General features: G+C 41.3%; 2 protein-coding genes across 6 annotated transcripts in view; both read left to right on the top strand.

The window, feature by feature from the left end:
• fam83c (family with sequence similarity 83 member C) overlaps positions 1–11,839 on the top strand; it is a 32,413-nt gene extending 20,574 nt beyond the window's left edge. For 2 of the 3 annotated variants that reach the window (XM_050037674.1, XM_050037675.1), the window contains 2 exons: positions 4,429–4,665; positions 6,080–11,839. In XM_050037674.1, coding sequence (XP_049893631.1) covers positions 4,429–4,665; positions 6,080–6,911 — 1,069 coding nt within the window. In that variant the 3' untranslated portion in view covers positions 6,912–11,839. The remainder of the gene's footprint in view (positions 1–4,428; positions 4,666–6,079) is intronic. The other variant, XM_050037676.1, reaches the window with a different exon arrangement.
• Positions 1–21,092, top strand: part of LOC126385760 (nuclear factor 7, brain-like) — a 410,666-nt gene that overhangs the window by 273,710 nt on the left and 115,864 nt on the right. The window lies entirely within an intron of this gene.

The following is a 21,092-nucleotide window of genomic DNA, read 5'->3' on the forward strand; positions in this document are numbered from 1 at the left end:
CGCCGGTAAGCCGTTATCTTGCGCCGCGGAGCACTATGGCTGTTATTGGCCAGCGCATGGACACTCACCCTCCTTTGATTGGACTTTGAACTTATCCCACAGTAGTGGCACCATGTCATGTACCGTGGTGTTTAAGTAGCAGCCTACTGCGGTCTACCGTTGGTACCAGTATACCTTGCATCACTACTCCACACACATCCACACACAGTCTCTCCCTCTCTCATACTCTCTCCACACACACAAAGACACGCATTTCTTCCCTGACATTTTTTGTTGCGCGATATCGCCACCGCGCTGCAGTCCTGCATTCCTCCCGAACTCCACACTCTCTCACCTGCCCGTGCGCACTCCTCTCTCTCACTCGCTCCACTTAAGCCTGTTACATTTCTTAAAGGGCCATACGCACTCATAACAATAAATTGATGTTTTTATGACGGAAGAGCCGCACGCCGATGGTTTTAATGAATGGATCGAAGAGCCGCACACTGATAGGCAAAGAGCCGCATGCGGCTCGCGAGCCGCGGGTTGGCCACCCCTGCACTATAGTAACACGTCATAAATGGTTAAACACACTATTATGTAGTTTTGGAATAACAGTATGATTGTGTAACATATTTATATAACTATAACTCCTCCTGAGGGTGCCCATGTAAATGTTCTGGTGACACTCTTTATACATAACGAACAGTGTCCATAAATAAAGTCTTTAAGTTTCAATAGTCCTGACTTGATAAACAGTGTGTTGGTTTGTGCTCTCTTGGATCTATTTTATGAATAACTGTTACTGCTCTTTTCTGTAATGTAACCAGTGCCTTCATATTACTCATGTGTGTGTTGCTCCACACAATAATTAAAGTATGGCAAAATAAGTGATCAGTCCAGAATGCGTTTAACTGCAATCCACAAATATATTTATCAGATATATCGGTGATGTCGAGCAGCAGATATTAACTGTTCCAGGAAGCCGGCAAATTTTATGTTGACCCACATATCATTTTATGACATCTGTGTTAAAGTGAAAATAGATCTGAGCTTATATTTCAGCCTGTAGGACAACTCTCTTCTGTCCTTGATGACCTTCTGATTTATGGTTTATGCAGTGAAGGCTTTCGATGATCAGCTCCTCCTCCCATCATACCAGGAATTTAACTTTAAGTGAATCGTGTGCAACATATCTGAGCAGTGAGTGATTTATCACAGAGGAAAGCCGTCCTGCAGGTTCCTCTTGACTGCTGCAGAACACGGTGTCTCAGCTCGCGTCTCCTGCAGCACAGCACGCCTTAAATGGCTTCAACATGATTTAAATTCAAAAACAGATGTATTGTTTAACTGATTTTGTTTTGCACTGCATGTGGTTTGGTCTCTGCAGAGATTATTAAAAGCCTTTTCATATTTAGTTTTTATGAGGCTGTTTAAAACACTCTGCAAATGAAAGTGGATCAGTGAAACAGAACAACACCTGCTGAGCGGAGACGTTCTCAGGGACAAGTTAGTGCACGTGTTGTAAACAAGCCTGAGATGAAACACTGTAGTTATCTGTCACTGTCACGGCACCATCCCTCCAAAATTCTTAGCTCTCTTCATACTGAAAGAAAAGTTGGCAACTAAAGATGATACGTTTTTGATCATTTCTGATTCTTTAAGTGATGTTTGTAGACATTAGATTCAGATTAGTTGAGGTCAAAAATTGCAGCAAAAAAGTAAGCTGTATGTTTTAATTAGAGCTGAGATTGTATTTGCTTTTAAAGGTCCAGGTGTAGGATTTAGGGGGATCCCTCGGAAGAAATGGAATATGATAATAAGTATGTTTTCCTTCATGTATAATCACCTAAAAATAAGAATAGTTGTGGTTTTGTTACCTTAAAATGAGCCGTTTACATCTAGATAGGGAGCAGGTCCTCGTCTACGGAGATCACCATGTTGCACCGCCATGTTTCTACTAGGGGTGGGGGAAGTATTCGATTCTTAGATGCATCACAAAGCAGAGATGGACGATTCAGCATTGACTCACAAATGTCATTATTCAGTTATCTAAATGTTTGTTAATAATGTGATGTTGATCAACAGCGAGAGCAGTGGAGCAAAGGGACAGTCTACAGCGCAGACACATTGGAGTTAACTTGTAATTCATCTTCACAAAAGGCAGCAGTTGCAGCATGTTTTATTGTAGTGTCTAAATAATTACATTTGCAAGGCGAGCGTGAAATATATTGTGAATACTTTCCTCTGCCGTCACCCAGAGATGTTAACGGAGCAGCGATCAGCAGTGACGTTAACAAACAAGCCCTGCTGACCAACACACACTGCAGCATTAAACAAATTAAACCAACTCTGTGGTGATGAAAAGAACTCTCTGCTCACCTCAAAAACCCTGCTACCAGTCCGATGAGTGTCTTGGTTTTTCCCAGAGCTGAGGCTGCAGCGGAGAGGAGACATTAACACAACACGGCAGAGCCAAAGAGCACGCTGCCTCCCCCTTATTTTGCTATTCCCATACACTGTATGGGAATAGCAAAATAAGGGGGAGGCAGCGTGCTAATAATTAATTTAAAAGCATTCTGCAGTCTCCTGCCTGTATGGCATACAGGCAGGAGACTGCAGAATGCTTTTAAATTAATTATTAATGCAGTTAACTTTATAATAATTTTACTATTCAAAAGTACGTACAGTATGCAAACACAGGACACTACACCGGCATAAATATCCCACAAAAGATCAGTGTGTGCAACTGCAGATGGATAAAATCTGAGTGGTTTAAAAGCTCAGGTATGGAGACATTTTGGCTCTGAGGTTGAATGGAAAAGGGACCTGTACCAGGGCCAGATGGTATGCAGGTAAATTCATCTGTACACACCAGAGAGATCCCTTAGATCGTATCTGTCTTATCTATTTTTATCTGTTTTAGGAATTAGTGTTATATTTTTATTATCTCCCTCTTTTTAAGAATAACGATAATAATAGTACCCTCATGTTTTATTTGTTTTATCATGTCCTGATTGTTTTTACATATGTAAAACTTTATCATCTTATATTATGATATTTTATGTTTATCATGTATGGTAACTTGTTTGTCATGTATCTTAAGCACGTTGACTTTATGGTTGTCGTATGAAATGTGCTATATGAATAAAATTGACCTGTTAATTTAATTACAGTCACACAGTGAGAAAAATAAATCATGTGTGATGCATCAATAATCGTTTTATCATCGAATCATCGCCCTCTGAATCGTAATCAAATCGAATTATGGGGTGTCTGGTGATTCCCACCCCCAGTTTCTACAGTAGCCCAGAATGGACACACCAAACACTGCCTCTAGATAGGGCCATTTGTGTTTTCACGTCAGCATCGGGAAAACACTGATTTGTAACATGAAACTGTTTTATTCAGTGTTTTGACTGGTTTAAATCAGCTGGTCTGATTGTTTTTGAGAGGAGGAGACCTCTGAGGATAATTCAGCTCCTGGTTAAAACCTCCTGAACAATGAACACTGAAGGAATTCTAACCAGGAGAAGTGTAAGCAGGTTGCAGCCTGTAATCCTAACAGCCAGCTGCCACTAAATCCTCATAAATCTTACACACTGTTTCCTTAAATGTTCAAAATGTTCTCATAAAAAATCTCTGTCAATAATCTGGTGCTCCAGACATCGTCACTACAGATCCTGTCTGCTGACGATTCGCTCGTCTTAATTCTAAATATTTGGTTTTGGTCATATGTCTTTATCCGCGTGCCTCGGGCCTGCTGGGTGATATGTTGCTTTCACTTGAAGTCAGATGTTTTCAGTGATCATATATACACCTCTCAGCCGGTGTCCTCTGTTCAGCCAGTGTTCATGCACCTGTTGAATGCTGCTGGCAGATAAGATGATAAGCTGAGTCACTGCGGTGACTCATCATGGTCCAGGAAATTGTTAAGGCAGATCTGCCGGTTTATCAGCCGGAGGTGGACGGAGATCATTTACACAGAGACAACTGACGGACAGGTTCGATATTTAAGTCACAGTTTTGTTTCATAATTCCCAGTTGTCATGATCGGGATCGTGTTTACAGTGACCAGCCGCACACTTTAAAAACATGCCACACACATGCTGAACATTACTCCTACATAGTAAACAGTATGCAGAGTCATGTAGGCGGGTCACATTTGGAATTACTAGGTGATGTCATTTCCTGTTCTTATCTTGCGTCCTGTTTACTATTCAGTTGTTCCTGATGAACACATTTTATGGGGGCAGTGTGAGAATTGAACGACCCTTAGCATAAGCACACTTTCTTGAAACACATGTTGAATATTTACTTTTATATGTACTTTACTCTTTTTTTATCTTTCTTTTTTATTTTGAAGCAACACAACAGACTGTATGTTTTACCTGAATCTCTCTGTGCAGCTCGGTGGTTTCACACTCTCATATTCTGTCTCCTCTCTAGTTTCACCTGGCTGTCGGCTCAGGTGCACAGCAACATGGTGATGCATTTCTCAGGTCGCATCACCGACAGCTTCGACCGGGAGTTCCGCTGTCTGTACGCCGACTCGCAGATCATCGAATGCTTCTACAACCCAGAGGAGGAGGGGATGCCCTACTACCCGTCATATCAAGCCATGATGGGCCCCGGCATGGGCATGGTGCCTGGGCCGGTCATGGGGCTGGATTTACTCTCTGACAGGTACGAAGCTGGAGTCTAGCTGCTAAGACATTTGTTTGTTTGTTTTTCTTTTTCAAGGGGTACGACTAGTAATACATTTTAATCTACAACGTGTCTCCAGTCTGAGAGGCCTGCACTATGTTTCACTTATGAAACGGGTCCAGACTTGGGGGGATGAAGAGGGATGGCAGGTTAACAAGGGGGTGTCTATGTAACACCTTTCAAATAAACATTTCAAGGTGCTTTACATAGAAAAAACTAAAATAAAACAACTCAATTTACAACACTAAATTAATACAACCCTGATTCAAAAAAAGTTGGGATGCTGTGTAAAGCCCAGTTCAGACCAAAGATCCAAGCTGAGGCGAGCTGAAACAGTCAACTTCACAATGTGACGTTCTGCAATGTTGCAAAAAGCTGCCGGTTCACAGGAAGTGACCACCATGAGACGGCGTATCATCTCTAGTCAACATCTCTCTGTGCTTCTGATCTGTAACGTTGACAGGAAGTGACCACCATGAGACGGTGTATCATCTCTAGTCAACAACTCTCTGTACTTCTGATCTGATTTGCAGCTTTTCAGACTTATTTTGTGGCTGAATATAATTTGTAGCTTCTTAAAATCTGAATGAGGATAGTGATAGTGAGATACTGGCTACAGTGATGGAGCCAGTAGCAGCAGCGAACCATCGTCTGACACTGGCACATCGTGAGGACGGAAACAGAGGGCTCATTGGCTGTTGTCTTGTCTGTGCTCTACAACGGTTTCATCTCGTCGCCAATCTTTGGTCTGAACTGGGCTTAAAACGTAAATACAAACAGATCCTTTTTGACCCATATTCAATTGCCGTCCCCAGTGGCAGCATCAAAGTGCATATTTACAAAAACAAAGATTTCAAATTTTAACATTGAATATCTTGTCTTTGGACTGTATTTAATTGAATATGTCAACAAAGATTTGAAAATAATTTTTTATAAACATTTTTAACAGCATCAATCTGGCACATAAAACACAGAGTGAAGTAAACAATATAAACAGGGTAAGCTCATGGTGTGTGCGCTCTGCAGACCTGTTAAATATAACGACAAGTTCAACGTTTTGTGAAATGCTCCTATTCACCTTCTTGCCCAGAGTTGGATCAGAATCAGCTTCATATAAGATGTACAAAATATTATAAATACAGTAAAAAAACACAAACTGAAATGGAACTGGAAACTTGCTGAAGGATCAGTCCCAATAATAACTGCAATATTTAAAATAGTTTTATTTGCTGTAGGTTTTTGGAGTTGAGCAGTTCTCAGTAGAATAATATAGATTTCTGTTTTTTGTTGGATCTTGTATGATGATATAAAATACTGACAGTTTGACTAGTTTATGTTTAATCTGTGGATTAAATTTTCGTATTGACCTGATCTCATCTCTCCCCTCCTCCAGCAGGCAGAGGGACAGGGTGTGCTCTGAAAACTCCAGCAGCCAATCAAGTAACAGCGTGTCCAGTGTGAAGGCTGCTCCCGGGATGACTGCTAACCCGGTCTACAAGGTCACTCAAGGTCACGACAAGAAGGAGCCCAGCAACAACCCTCACCTCAGCCCAGAGAGGAGAGGTGGAAGTGCAGACCGAGGCGGAGGACAAACCCCGACTCCTCAGACTCACGTCACACCGGGTGCACGGGTCTCTGCTAATGGAGGAACCAATCACACCTCAGCTATGGACCGACCACCGCCACCTTACGGTCACCAAATAGGCATCGAGTGGAACAAGCCCAGTCAGACAGACGTCATGCGGTCAAATATTGGCGGCACCTCCTCCAAGTTCCAGGCTTTGGGGCTGTACGACCACAAACCAGGCATGTTCCACGGCGCCGGGCTCGTCCCCGGCACCCCGAACTCAAACCTTAACCCCAAGACCCAGACACCCACCCCGATCAATGACAGCAAACTCACCCCCAAGCAGAGGACTTCTTCCAACCAGTTCCTCAACAAACTCTCAGACCTCTTCCTGCCCCCCTCCAACAAAGAGACCTACAACTTCCGGAGGTCGCCCTCCCCTCACGGCACCTCGGCCTGGGGGGGACCGGACCTCTCTCAAAGTGAGCCGGAGAGCCAGCAGAGCCCACCGCCCCCACCCTCGCCGGGCGTGTTGATGAGTCGGCAGGACCAGAAACGAATGACGCTGGGCCACAGCAAGCTGGACCTGGTGAACCAATACAACAAGATGAAATCCAAGCAGGTGTACAGCCGCTTTGAGCTCAAGACCACCAACTAAACTGAGTTCAGACTGATTTCATTATTTAACTCTCTTCCAAACCCTTCATTCCTCCTGTGTCTCTTATTACATACTCACACCTAGGGATGTCAACGGTGAACTGTTAATTTGTTAACCACAAGAATATTTGTGACCGGCTATTCACGTCCAGCTCGTTCTCATTCTGAAGTCATCAAATAACACTGCTTTGTCAGTGATTTCAGCAACAGACACCGACGCCAAAAGCCACCTTTTGCGGTGTTATGATACGCTGCTGGTTGGCAGGACGGCACCTGTTGCAGTGGTATGATGCCGCTGGACGGCATCACTTTGAAACGCTGCCGGTGACATAATGTAAGGAGCAGGAGAGGCCCTATAGGGCAGGTGGCAGGGGTGCTGGATGGGTCCAACATACCCCAGACTTTAATTTTACTCCCCAGGAGTTTGGTGTTCTCTTCCCGTATGAATGCAGAGCCAAAACATGAACCTAACCATTTGCTTTTGTTGGCAGTCCAGGACGCCGCAACCAACGCCTGAACGTCAGCAGCAGATGCAGGAGGATACCTCATTCTTAATCTGTAGACATGAAAAGCGACGCTATATGACAACTTTGGATGAGAACGTGTTCGCATGTCGGTCTGTAGGTTAATTTTGCTACTCTTCAGTTTGCTGCACTGCGCACCAACCAGATCTAATGGGAGATAGTGAGGCCGCCAGTTGTGTTCATATGCAGAAACATCGTGCAGACTGTCTCCAGATAGTTAGCCTTGGCTGCTCTGCACTGTGAACCAATTGGGTTGGGTTGGGAGCTAGCTAGCAGTACCAGCCATTTGGCAATTACCTCGTGTATTGCTGTCCCAGTCCAGCAGCATTGCTGTGGAGACATTGTGCTCACTCTTCGGTCTCCCCCCAGGTCGAAGAAGTTTTGGGGCTCAAAATGAAGCCACTTACTTACTGGTGTGACCAAAGAGGAGACCGGAGGGTGGGCACAATATTTCCACAGCAACATCTTCCCACCATCAGGACGGCTTTACCAGAGGTTATCCCCACTAGCTAGCGTCCATGCAACCCTGCTGGTTTGCAGTGCAGAGCAGCCAAAATAATGTGAGCTAACCAGTGAAGGGTGGGCACTGGGCACTATGGTTTAGCATGTTACCACAGCCGGTGGCCTTTCTGTCAGCGAAGCCAACAGAAAATGTAATAAAAGGCAAAACATTTATATCATAAAACATTAAAATTTTACCACCTCTACATGGATAGCAATTTGAAATGTGACGCTAAAGCTCACTGAGTCAATGGAGCACCGCAGTAAAAGGAAGAGCCTCTTGTATTTCATGTCAGTTAGTGTTTTTTTCTTGATAATTACAGGTTATTTGCAGGTTAATGGGTGTCAGGCTATAGAAAGCAAAATTAACCAAAACTGGCATCCCTACTTACAGCCCATGAAGACAAGTCTCCATGGACTCTGGTTGTTTTTATAAAGTGGCCGGTCCTTCGTCTTCTTCCTCTGTACAGTGATTCCTGGTGGACATGGAGCCGTTACAGCCATGTTGGCTCACAGGCTCCTTCTCTGAGATTCTTGAAACCATATTGCCTCTTTTATCTTGTGAGGAGCCTTTACAGCTGCAGAGGGGATGTGAGTCTTTGTGGGGTCGTAGTTTACACACATGAAAAAAATCAAATATTGAAAATGTTCTGTGAAAATCACCCATCAGTCCATTTTTCAACCACCTGAGGCACTGTGTTTATAAAATAAGGTTCTTTCTAAAACACAAAAGTTTAAAAAAAGATGGCAGCTGACCTGTGCGCTGAAGCCACTGCCACGCCCCCATTTCTCTATATAAGGATATACGCTTGTCTAGAAGGTTACCGTGGAGGAAGTTATCTCTACGCACATCTAAAGGCCCTGACACACCAGTGTAGGGCCGTCAGTGAGCATCTGTGAATGTAATGACAGTCAGAAACAGCTGATCAGCCATCAGTCACTCTGAAGGCACAGACTGAAATATCCTCCAAGTAAATTAGATATACCATCGTGACACCTGCTCAGAGATACATCAGAATCTTATACCCTGCATGCCTGTTAATAGGCAACTAAATAATTAGCTGTCTACAAATGAACATATGCACAATTTCTATAAAATAAAAACTGGGACACTCCATTTTCATAGGTTAAGTTTTTGATTATTAATTGATGAGGATGAAAGGGTGTCAGTTTCATGGTTATTTAAGACATTCGGACAATGTGTTTGGAAATTAACAGTTTTAAATATTGTCTGTTAAAGCCTTGTCAGTCAATTACAGTTTTAATATGTTATGCATTTAGTTAAAAGGTGTGTGTTTACATTCAACCTGTGGTGTCATTTATAAAACAGTGTGTAGGATCCATACTAAAAATGTACGTATGGACAAACGCCAAAAAATATTTAATTTCTACAATCAGGCTTCAACCTCACCGTCTGTGTCGCCAGTTTCCCATCTTCAAAATGTTCATCAGTAAGGGTCAAAGCTTCTCCCATCAGGTCTGTTTTTATAGTTCACAATTTTTGCGTGTGATGCGGCGTACGCCTCCTTCAGGCCTCGTTTTGTGAATATGTAATATTTATAAATGAGACCCCAGGCCTTTATCATTTGTACGCGTGGTCTGAGGCAGGTCTAAATTTGATGAATCCCAGATTTCTACTAAAAACTTCATGCGCACATTTTGGGCACAGATTTGTGCGTTCACACTGTTTGTGACTGAGGCCCAAGATTCCCACGAAACTGTTTACATGACCAATGAAAATAAATATTCCACTAATATTCCAGTTTATTTTGCTTCTTTGCTTCAAAGTAGGATTTTTTTCCAAGTTTCTTGTTGAACGGATCGAACACAGCCTCCGTCTTTCATTCCTTGAATATCTTCTTGAAAAGGTCGGTGTTGCGATGTTTTGATATTTTTTTCTTACATCACTGAACTTAACAGACCTATATTTGGGACAGGCCTTTAATTCCTTTTACACAAAATTATTGCTCAGCAAAGATGGGAAATACACGTCACCCGAAGATAACAGCACCCGGAATACTGACAATACACCGCTTTATCCTGTTAAAACAACACTCATAACTTGGATTCATTTTTATGAAAAACACTTTGGATTCCTTTGGTTGGTGGACCCTTACAGACTTAACAAATATGAATAACTCACCAGGTAATCAAGAAACAGACACATATTGTGACTTTGTGACAGCTACAGAGGAGCGAGGAGTCACTGATTGTTTTGTCCGGTCATCTGGTGCTCATGGTTTTCATAAAATGAAATCAACCAAGCTAACGATGTGTAGCATCTCATTATTGACAAAAGTTGAAACATTTATATTTCTATGTGCGATCTAAGCAGGTTACTAACATTAACTCAAGTGGGTCGTCAACAATCTGGTTTTATACATCCAAAGAACTTCTATAAAAATGAACTGTTTGGCAGCCACACCAGGCCTCTCATTCAGACAGGTCTTTATTTGTCAAAATGTGTAGCCACACCGGGCTAGTAAAAGGGTAATGGGCATTAAATTGTTAAAAGTTTTACAGTAGTTTGTGTAAAGACGCAGTGATTTAAAGCAGCTGTGACTGTAAAGCAAAACTCTTCACCCTTTGTATTATTCTTTCTTTTGATTGTAACACTTTTTCCTTAGTTTCGATTTTTCCTGTAACACTCCTGTGTAGCTGCAGTCGGTAATCACAATTGGTGGACGTACATTAATGATGCAAACATGCACGTGGTTACGCTGCAGCCCGGCCGCTGTTTTAATTAAAAAAAAGTTGTCCCCATCGGTCACTTGGACGCAAATCATGGGCAAACAGGGTCCAGATCGAATAGTTTTAAGTGTATTTGACGTGTTGATAGACATGGTAGTGAATGCTTTGTTTTCCTCCCTCGGCGTAAAAGGATGATGTTTTGTGGGCTTTCCCAAAAGTACCGACTGTATTATAGCGTATGAGTCGTGCCTTATCATCCTGCCTTAAGGTTTACAATCACATGACAGAAATATCTCCAGTGACTTCAGATAAGTGTTAATAAAGGTACACACTTGTTCCGCTGTCACCACAGGGAACAAAACTTGTTGTAAGCAGAAGCAGCGCGACAACATTCCTGGTGCTGTGTTTATTTACAATTCTGGGGAAATTAGGTGTAAAAATAGAAACTGAAGGGCTCTAAAACTTTTTGAGGCGAAGCAGGTGGAACAACCGCAGATGAGATTAACAACAAGCTGTTTGTGATGCGTGTTGAAAGAACTGGCATTTAAATGTTACAGTGCTGTCCGGCCCTTACGATGAGCTCCTTGTATTGTACTTTTTTTTTTTTTTACAATAAACAGCATTTTTCACACATGTAGATTTGTATATAGACTGTTCATTAAAACAAATTAGACACAGTTGATACTAATTGTGTTATTTGCTTTATGTTTTAGTTATTTTTACGATGCGTTGTTTTGATGTACAGTAGTTTTTCATCACAGCACTACAGGGCTAAATCGTTTCTCCTCAGCGTGGAGCAGTAGCCATGGAAAACTGATTTTTACTGCTGTTACCGAAGCAATAACGATTGACAGTGATCTATAATTTTAATATGTGTCTTTTTTTTGTTTACTGCTCATTTCAGTTGGTTTTGATGTTTTGTTTTGTTTTTGTTTTTTTGTTTTTTTGTCTTACAACAACGAGCCGGACAATTTGTAGGCATCGTTTCATCTCATGTTTGTCAGACTAATGTACATTACATTGTATATAATACACGAACGGACCGTCAGGAATTTGGGTTATTGTTAAAGGAACACTTCTTAAAGAGATTTGTTTCTGTTATTTTATTTTTACAGTATGTTATTTACTGGAGAATGTGAACTTTCTGTGTTTAAAACTTGGTTGTAATTTGTAAGATGAACATGAGGATTTAATAAAACAAAGTTGAAGTTAAGAGCTGTTGTGTGTACGTGTTTTATCACAGCAAAGATTGTCGTCTTCATCAGAAAAGGAAACAAACTGAAAACAGTTTTGGAAGATTTTAGTCTTAAGAGAGTAAAAAAAAAATACCTGTATTTACAAGAAATGTTATGATCCCTGCACGGATGGGTAGTAACGTGTTACAAGGAACACACATTAGTGACAGTGAAAGTTGTTTGTTTTATGGAAAGAGTATTTTTCATGTTCCTTTGAGCCAGTAATCTACTTCAGTCAGGAGACTTATTTTTCCAGTTAACAATGATTTATTACAAAAATGCATAATATGATTAATGATTTAAAATACAGTGGCGTGCAAAGGTTTGGCAACCAGTGGTCAAAATTTCGTTTACTGTGAATAGTTCAGTGAGTAGAAGATGAACTGATCTTCAAAAGGCACGAAGTTAAAGATGAAACATGCTTTTCAACATTTTAAGCAGGATCAGTGTTTTAATTTTGTTTTCTACAATTTGAGTGAACAAAACTAAAGAATGTCAAAGGTTTGGGCACCCCAGGACATTAAAGCTCTCAGACAACTTTTCCCAGGGTCTCAGACCTTAATGAGCTTGTCAGGGCTCTGGCTTGTTCACAGTCATCGTTAGGAAAGGCCAGGTGATGCAAGTTTCAAATCTTTATAAATACTCTGACTCCTGAAAGCTTGTCCCAACAATCAGCAGCCATGGGCTCCTCTAAACAGCTGCCTAGCACTCTGAAAACTAAAAGACCTGATGAAGACTAGAAGAAGATAGCAAAGTGTTTTCAGGGAGCTGTTTCCTCGTGTCATTAAAAATGGCAGTTAACAGGAACTGTGGAGGTCAAGCTGAAAACTTTCTGAGAGAGCTGCTCGTAGGATTGTTAGAAAGGCAAATCAAAACCTCTGTTTGACTTCAAAAGACCTGCAGGAAGATTTCTCAGACTCTGGAGTGGTGGTGCACTGTTCTACTGTGCAGACACACCTGGACAAATATGAGCTTCATGGAAGAGTCATCAGAAGAAAACCTCTCCTGTGTCCTCACCACAAAACCCAGCATCAGAAGTTTGCAAAGGAACATCTGAACAAGTAAAAATCCTCCAAACAAGAAGTGAAAGACTCTGAGCTGGATACAAGAAGTGTTTAGAAGCTGGGATACTTGCCAAAGGGGGCATTGTGTTCTTAATGTTAAAAAATGTAACTTGACTTCAGCTGGAGAAACATTCATAAAACGCCTTTTGAGATAATTGGTTATCTGAACATTAATGAGTGATGCCGAGACCATCTTGTGGTTTCTAGTGGGTCAGTGAGGCGAGGACGTTGTGTTTGGAGCCGTGTGTCAGGCACTTTAAGGATCACCTTTCCCCTCTGAGCTGCTCTACAGAAAGTTTTCCTGTCAGGAAATCCGGCCCAGGGCCTCGGTCACAGGCCACAGCAGGAACAATGTGACAGAATAAAAACAGCAAGGACAGATACACAACATGAACAATGGAGCATCCACAAAACAGTGCCCCCAGAAGTCCCAAAACTGGACTGGACCATGATGTCATCACACACAATAAATCCATCATTCATCCACAACAATCCTGAGACAGAAAGGAAACATAGACAGATGGAAGTTTCTTTGAGCTGGTCACAGTGGGCCATCAGCAGCTCCTGTATGTTGACATGAATTACTACACATCAGCATTTATAGCATTTATACTTGTGAGGTGGTGTGTCTGTGTCACTCAGTCAGTTACACCTCCAAAACACAAGTCGGCGGTGGGGTTTCTGTGAAGTGCTGAAAGTTTAGTTGATTCAAAACACACATTAAACACACATTAAACATGGCTTAATAGAGACAGTTTCAAACACAAGTACACAAATCAGCTTCACTATAACTCACAGCATTAACAGACAAACACTTGTCTTTATCTGGACACATTTCCCCACAAATACAACATGCTAACGTTATTAGCACAAGCCTATGGAATCGTACGTTGTATAAATTAGCCTAGCAGCTAGCAGAGATTTCCTCTGCTCATATGAAGCCAGGATAAATCACACACAAGACTTAAAATGCTATTTTTGTGGAGGCTTTATTGTCTTCACAATTTATTGTTTCTTATCTGTGAAATTAAAGTAAATCAAAGATTTGTTTCCACTGAGGGAAATGGTTTCAGCTTACAGAAATAGACAGGACGTGTAGTTACCTTTCTGGGGAGGTGCACGTCAGGCTATGGCATCGATTCAACGCAGAAGTATAAATCCTGCCTTACAGTTTAACAGTAAGCTAAAACATGTTTCTGAAAACATTTAAAGATTGAAACTGGCTTTGTAGTAACAGAATCTTCGTTAATATGTGATCCCTCGATCAGCTTCAATACTCTTTGTGTCCGTGGTGGCCCGCATACGTAAATATGGAAATACATGATAGCACCTATTCATTCAAATGGAATTGCTCGGCTGACACATTTGAACAGATGGTTTTGCATTATGATAACAGAAACCACTCACTTAGACTGACGGCTTTGGAAAGAAATAGAACTGCTGTGCAGAAACAAATATTAACCTAAACACAGGTTCAGTCTATATTTCTGGATTTTTCTGCAGGTGGAAGACAGTGAGACGTGGCATCAGTTCCCTCAAAACATTTGAGATCTTCTTGAGCTTCGAATCACGTAATCTACCATTTGTGTATGTCGAGCGTCCTGCAGGTGAGCTCTGAAAACATCTGTGGTTCAGTGTGTAGTTAACGTAGGTCGTAGGCCTTGCATGTTGCTTAATTGTTTATGTTATAAGATCCTTTCAAAGTAAAGTGTGGCATTGTTGGGACAATTCAGAAGTAAACATAGTAGATTTAAAAAAAGACATTTAACTGAGGGTCTGTGAGAGTTATTGATACACTTGGGGAAATAGTGACACACAAAGCATTAAAAGCTCCACTCTCTCCGTGTCTGTCAGTGGTTTGTAGGGCAGACGTAACACAAGCTTCCCTGGTCATGTTTCCTACTCCACTTCTGTTGTTGGCTTTTGTGACAATCAGCCAGAGAGAGAGAGGAACTCCACACGCTCAACCAAACTTATCCCTGTGGGGGTTTTTCAGCCTGTTCCCTCTGCACTAAAGACAAGTTATCTGCTACTAATTATGTATGACTGTTATTAAATAATAATGAGAACTCTCAAACTTTTTGTGCCCAGCGCACACCAAAGGGACAGCCAAATTCTCAAGGCACAGATATAAGGCACTTATATCTGTGCACAGTAGCCTCTATGACGTGTGTTGTTACTCCTATCATAACATAAATGTTTATTGTCATTCACCTAATATCAAATAACAATTAACAACTCCAACTCAGGAAATATTTAACAAAATGATTCAAGAATTAATTTCAAATGTTTTAAAATTACATCAAAGCACCAGTAACACATCCATTTAAGCAGGAAATAGTGTAAGATAATGTGATGTGTCATAGACTTATAATTCCCACGTGTGAACACCAACAGATAGGTTCCCCATGAAGGTTTTTTTAAATTAAATTATATTAACTTACATTTTTCAGCTACAGTTTGCCTCTTTATTAGGAAATGGGTGCACACAACATACTGATACAGTCAATTAAAAATTCATTCGTAACGTTTTGTATAGGCCCAGTTGAATTTTGAAGTCATAATGTGTGGTTATCACAAAATCCCTCGGCACACCAGAGTACCGCAGCACATCATTTGAGATCCACTGCTCTTCCCAATAATGAACATAAACATGTGGGTGAACCTCTGCCAAGTTACAGACCACTGTTGCAGACCTACAAGCAACAAAACCAGTTGTTTTTTAGCGAGTCATTGCTGAGTTCCCAGCGGCTTTTCAGGCACCAAGTGCAGGAGGTTTTTACTGAGACACAATGGCTTTTCCTGCAGGAACTGTGTCCTGCTTTTGTCATAGCTTTTGTGGACGCTACCACACTACTCAGTAAATCAATCAGCTTCGCTACTGAAAAGCTATTTGACTCAGAAAGTAGTGACGTTATCAGCATGCTACTGAGAAATGTAGTCAAGTTATAATAAAAATAAATGTATTTATAGAGCACTTTACATCAAAGTGCTGTACAGGGGAATTTAGTAAAAACATACACAACACACACAGGTCATGCACTTCAGGAAGAAGGGACAAGTGTAGTCTGATTTTACTTTTTCTTGTGGTTCAGTACCTTTATCCTACACTAAGTCGTATAAATATCTGGGGTTTACGTTAGATGACCATCTCACATTTGAAGAGGGGATAAACGTTCTGTCGGACTCTGCGGGTAGGGCCCTGGGAGCTGTCCTTAATAAGGTTAAGTTTTGCAGGGATCTTGGCTATAAAACGTACTCTCAGCTGTTTAAATCTTGTGTTTGTCCTATTTTAAATTATGGCGCAGGAGTTTGGGGTTATGGTAAACGTATAAAGTGTGAAGCAGTACAGAACAGAGCCTTGCATTGTTTTCTGGGTTTGCATAAATTGGCCCCAATACTTGCATTATGCGCTGACATGGGGTGGGAGCCATGTGAGGTGAGGCATGGGGGTGACATGGTGCGTTTGTGGAACAGGTTGATCAATATGCCTGATAATAGACTTACTAAACAAAATTTTTTATGGGATCTCTTAAAGGTATAATATGTAGTTTTTCCACATAAAAATGTCTAAAAACGACTAAACCAATATTATATATTTTGTTTAGTTGTGTACTTTGATTATCAGAAATGTTTCCAACAATTTTTCAAACCCAGATAAATATGAAATATTAATAAAAGTTACGGACCGTGTCATTAGGTCGCATGTCAATGGCGACGTAACTCCAGTTACCATAGCCATTAAATGAAGGAGAAGAAGAAGAAGCAGACCGGATGAGACGTCAGAGAATGAACGTTACTGTTGCTAGGCTAAGCTAACTCGTCATGGATCATGATTATGCATTGACGGTTGCTGCACCTTCTGACACCGAAGCTGTCCCGGTAAACAAGCCGGTAAAACGGAAACGTACGGGTCAACCAAGCGATCCCAGAAGAATTTGGGATAAGAAGAGAGCTAAATCAAGGATAAATATTGGTGTGGCCTTTCCGAGATGGAGAGAGCTTCGTGAAAATCCAGGACTACAATTCGACGCCGACCTCGCGTGTGTTCTACTAGACAGGTAAGCAAACATCTGGCTGATGTTATCGAAATATTAATCATTTCCACCAGTGTACTGCAAGCACTGCTGCCCGCCGGGGCGCCAGTGCTCCGGCCAGCGGCCACCGCTGCGGAGCGGTGTGGAGCGGAGGCTGGCTAACCACAACATCTAACGATAGATTTCTATAATGCTGAGCTGATGCCGGTAAATGAACTGCATTTATAAAAGAGGCAGAGGAATAGCTAAACATCTGATGCACTGAGCAAGAGAGAGCAGCAGAGAGGGAGAAGCCATCGCTAACTGTAAAGCTAAGTAACTAGCAGTTTGCTCAAATAACTAGAAGATTGCTAACCGCTCAGCTAAAGTAAGTAGCATTTCTGAATAGAGTGTAAATAACTGTTTATAACGGTTTCACGGAGTGAGGAACGTCAGATCTGTATCTGTTATATTACTACAACTCCCATGATCCCACGCTACTTCGTGACATCATCCAACTCCGTCTTCTGTTATTGTTTTGGTTTGAGACCCCTACCTGCAGAAAATTACATATTGCACGTTTAAACAATTATTCTTGGGAAAAATTATTTGGTATGGCTGGTCTTCAATATGTATACAGAGATGAATTATCTTGTTCTGTCAGTCAAATTAAAAGAGTATTATTTGAAAATAATAAACAAAAATGGTCAGAAGAAGTTCAGTGTAAACCAAAACTGAGAACATATTGTCTGATCAAAGGTAATTATGGCCTAGAGCACTATGTCACCCTCAACCTATCCAGAGCTCAGAGGTCAGTTTGTGCCGAGCTGAGGTATGGTATTCTGCCTCTGGCTCTAGAAACTGGACGCTTCCATTTGATCCCTGAGGAAGACCGAAAGTGTTGTTTGCGTGATCTGGGAGAGATTGAAAATGAATTTCATTTTTTGTTTTACTGTCCTTTGTATCTCGACCATAGGCAAAGGCTTTTCTGTAAAATTTTATCTGAAGATGGACTGGATTTGTTTTCAATGTCTGATGAAGGCAGACTCCAGTATTTATTTTCAGAAAAGGTATTAGTAGCTAAGTTCATCCAAAATGCATACGAGCAGTGAGTACACTATATGTGTGAAACACTATTACCACCTCACATTAATATGTATGTAGCTAAGAATGTTCATATATATATGTATGTATGTATATATGTATATGTGTGTAAGTGTGTGGATGCATATATGAAAGCATCATTTCCTGTACTTTCCTTTTGTTTATGTTGTACGGCTCCTTTATGTCAATTTAAGTGTCTTGTAAGCCCTTGTAGCAATTTCTCTGAGGTGAAAAAAGGCTACCCGTGTCAGTAAGTTAGTAACGTCGCTACTTGTAGTGACGCTGCGGTCCAACACTGCTAACCAGGTGTTTTTTTGAAGTTGTTTTGCTGCTGTGGATGGATGGTGGGTCACATGTACGTTTCTTCAGTTCATATTGATGAATTCAAAGTAATGACATCCCATCACATTTTATTTGCAAGCTTTCTGGCTGCAATCAGCCAAGGTAGACGCTAAATTCAAAGAATTGTGGCGTAATCCGTTAATATTTATGAGTCTAACACAGTTGTTTTCTTTTTTTGCTGTATTGTCGCACTGTAACATCAGAGAGCGTCCTACTTGGATGCAGCCGCAGCATTTCCTGCAGCGACACACTGAGAATCGGACTGTTGTGCATCTTGATGTTATCTTCAGGATGCAGCGTTCTTCCTGCCTCTCAGAGCTATTTTCTGCTGACTGAGTGTGTGTACATACAGTAACAGACCCTGAGTGTGTTCGCGCTTTGTCTGTGGAGTGTGTGCATTCATGTGTATTTCTCCATGTGTGTATCAGTGTCCTTGAAGGTCTGTGTTTTGAACTGTGTTTGTCCCCTGAGTCTGATATGCTTTGTTTGGTTTCTTTATGGACAGTCTTTTTCTACTGTGTGTGTGTGTGTGTGTGTGTGTGTACATAGCAGGAAGCTTGGTGTATTGTCCTCTCAGCATTGTGGGACAGGTTTAAACTTTCTAATCTGGATTTAGCTCCCGCCAGCTGATCACAGTTTTCTTCTTTTCACAGAACACAGAGAAACATTGTTCTTTATAAAACACTGTAACATTTGGTAACATTTGGTAACTTCACACAGTGTTTTAAGAAATATTAATTACAATCTGCTGACTAGCAGAACTACTCACAGAGATACATAACCACAATATTACATTTTTTACAGTACCAGAACTAAAATGACCACGAATAGTTGTGATTTTTTGCAGTGGGGTTATATGGGGTACTTATCTACAGTCAGTGTGTTACATACAGTAGATGTCGGCATCAGACACAGACGCCAAAATCCACCTTTTGCTGCAGTATGATACACCACCAGGAGTTTTACCGGCACCTGTTGTGGCATTAAAACCTCTTGCACTCCACCCACATTTTGTAGAAAAAAACGCCTAAAATGACATACCCAAATTATTTCCCGTCGAAATATGAGGTCTTGCCAGAAAGAAAACTCCCTGAAGTTTCTTGTGAAAGTGTCAGAAACACTCTAGGTGATACAGAGTCAGAGTAATGGGCCTCTGAAGTCAGTAAAAAGATGAAGATTTTGCCTAAAATAAAATAAAACATGTGTTTCAGGATGAATAACTGTCTGTGGCTTCATCTGAGCAGGTAAATGACACTGTGGGGCTGTAGGCACACTATCAATGAACACTTGTTTCAAATTTGAAGAAGACTGCTCAAAGTATGACCATTCTACAGTGTTTTTACCATGAAAAGATCCAGGCGGAGCTCCAAATGACAAGTCGGTCACTCTGCTTCAAAACAGTACTATCAGTGATCAAACAACACTCAGCCAGCTTCAAACATTGTACCTTATTGAAATCAGGTGTGATTATGATAGCTGATGTTGTTTATGACACAGAAACACCATAAAATATCACCAAATAAAGCCATATGGAACGTGAAAGTTATGATCCCACTTTCTAGACGGTGTATCTCAGCCAAAAATAATGGTAGGAGTGAGACTCTTACCTTTTATAAACCAGCTAAGTCCCCGCTAACGGCTCCACATAAGATCACCAGTTATCCTGTAACTTTTCCCGTCGAAATATGGCATGACATGACTTGTCACCACTCATTGCGATTTTGGAATTTCTGTGTTTAGGCTGCTCTGGTGCGAAATACATAAGAAATCAATGTTATTTTTGAAAAGTCGAGAGCTTCCTGAATCCAGCAATACCAAACATCACATGGTTTGATGACGTAGTGTGTCCGGGAGATACCATTTAACAGAGGAGGAGGGGAGTGAGGACGTCGGCGTCCTGGTGGAGTTAGAGAGGTCAAGATATGCAGATGGACAGCATCAGTTAATAATGCGGACAGACAGCACCTGTAACGGCGTTATGATACACTGTTGGACAGCATCAGTTTGCAACACTACCGGTAAGGACGTAATATAAGGAGCTGGAAAGTCCCTATAGGGCGGGTGGGAGGGGCAGTGGATGGGTCCAACAAATCACGGACTTTCACCTGGGAGCCCAGTTTTCCCTTCCCATATGACTGTAGAGCCAAACCACAATGCTTTTCCTAAACCTAACTATGTGCTTTTGTTGACGTCCTGGCATTGTTTGCAGCATACCGGAACGTCATCAGCAGATGCAAGAGGATATCTAGCACATAATAAATAGACATGAAAGGCCACTGACAGCAGTATGTGACAAACTGGGATGAGAATGTCTTGCAATCTGCGTAACTGTACGTTAAGTACATTACATCCTTTGTGGGACAATAATTTGTAGGATACCATACATTACTATGAGGATATGTATATATCAGAGGATATAAAAGAAACAGTATTTTAGAGAAATATCAATCTGGTTTTAGGATGAACCACAGTACTGAGACAGCCCTTTTAAAGATTTTAAATGATATCAGGTTGAATGTTACTACTGGATCTAAGCGCCGCCTTTGATACAGTAGATCACCACATTTTATTAAACAGACTCAGAAACCTGGTGGGCCTCTCTGGTACTGTTTTTAACTGGTTCAGCTCTTATCTCACAGATCGATGTTTCTTTGTAAGTATGGATACATGTTCCTCCAGAACGCATGAAATTAGGTATGGGGTGC

The sequence above is a fragment of the Epinephelus moara genome, chromosome 24 (assembly GCF_006386435.1).
Source record: "Epinephelus moara isolate mb chromosome 24, YSFRI_EMoa_1.0, whole genome shotgun sequence".
NCBI lineage: Eukaryota > Metazoa > Chordata > Actinopteri > Perciformes > Serranidae > Epinephelus > Epinephelus moara.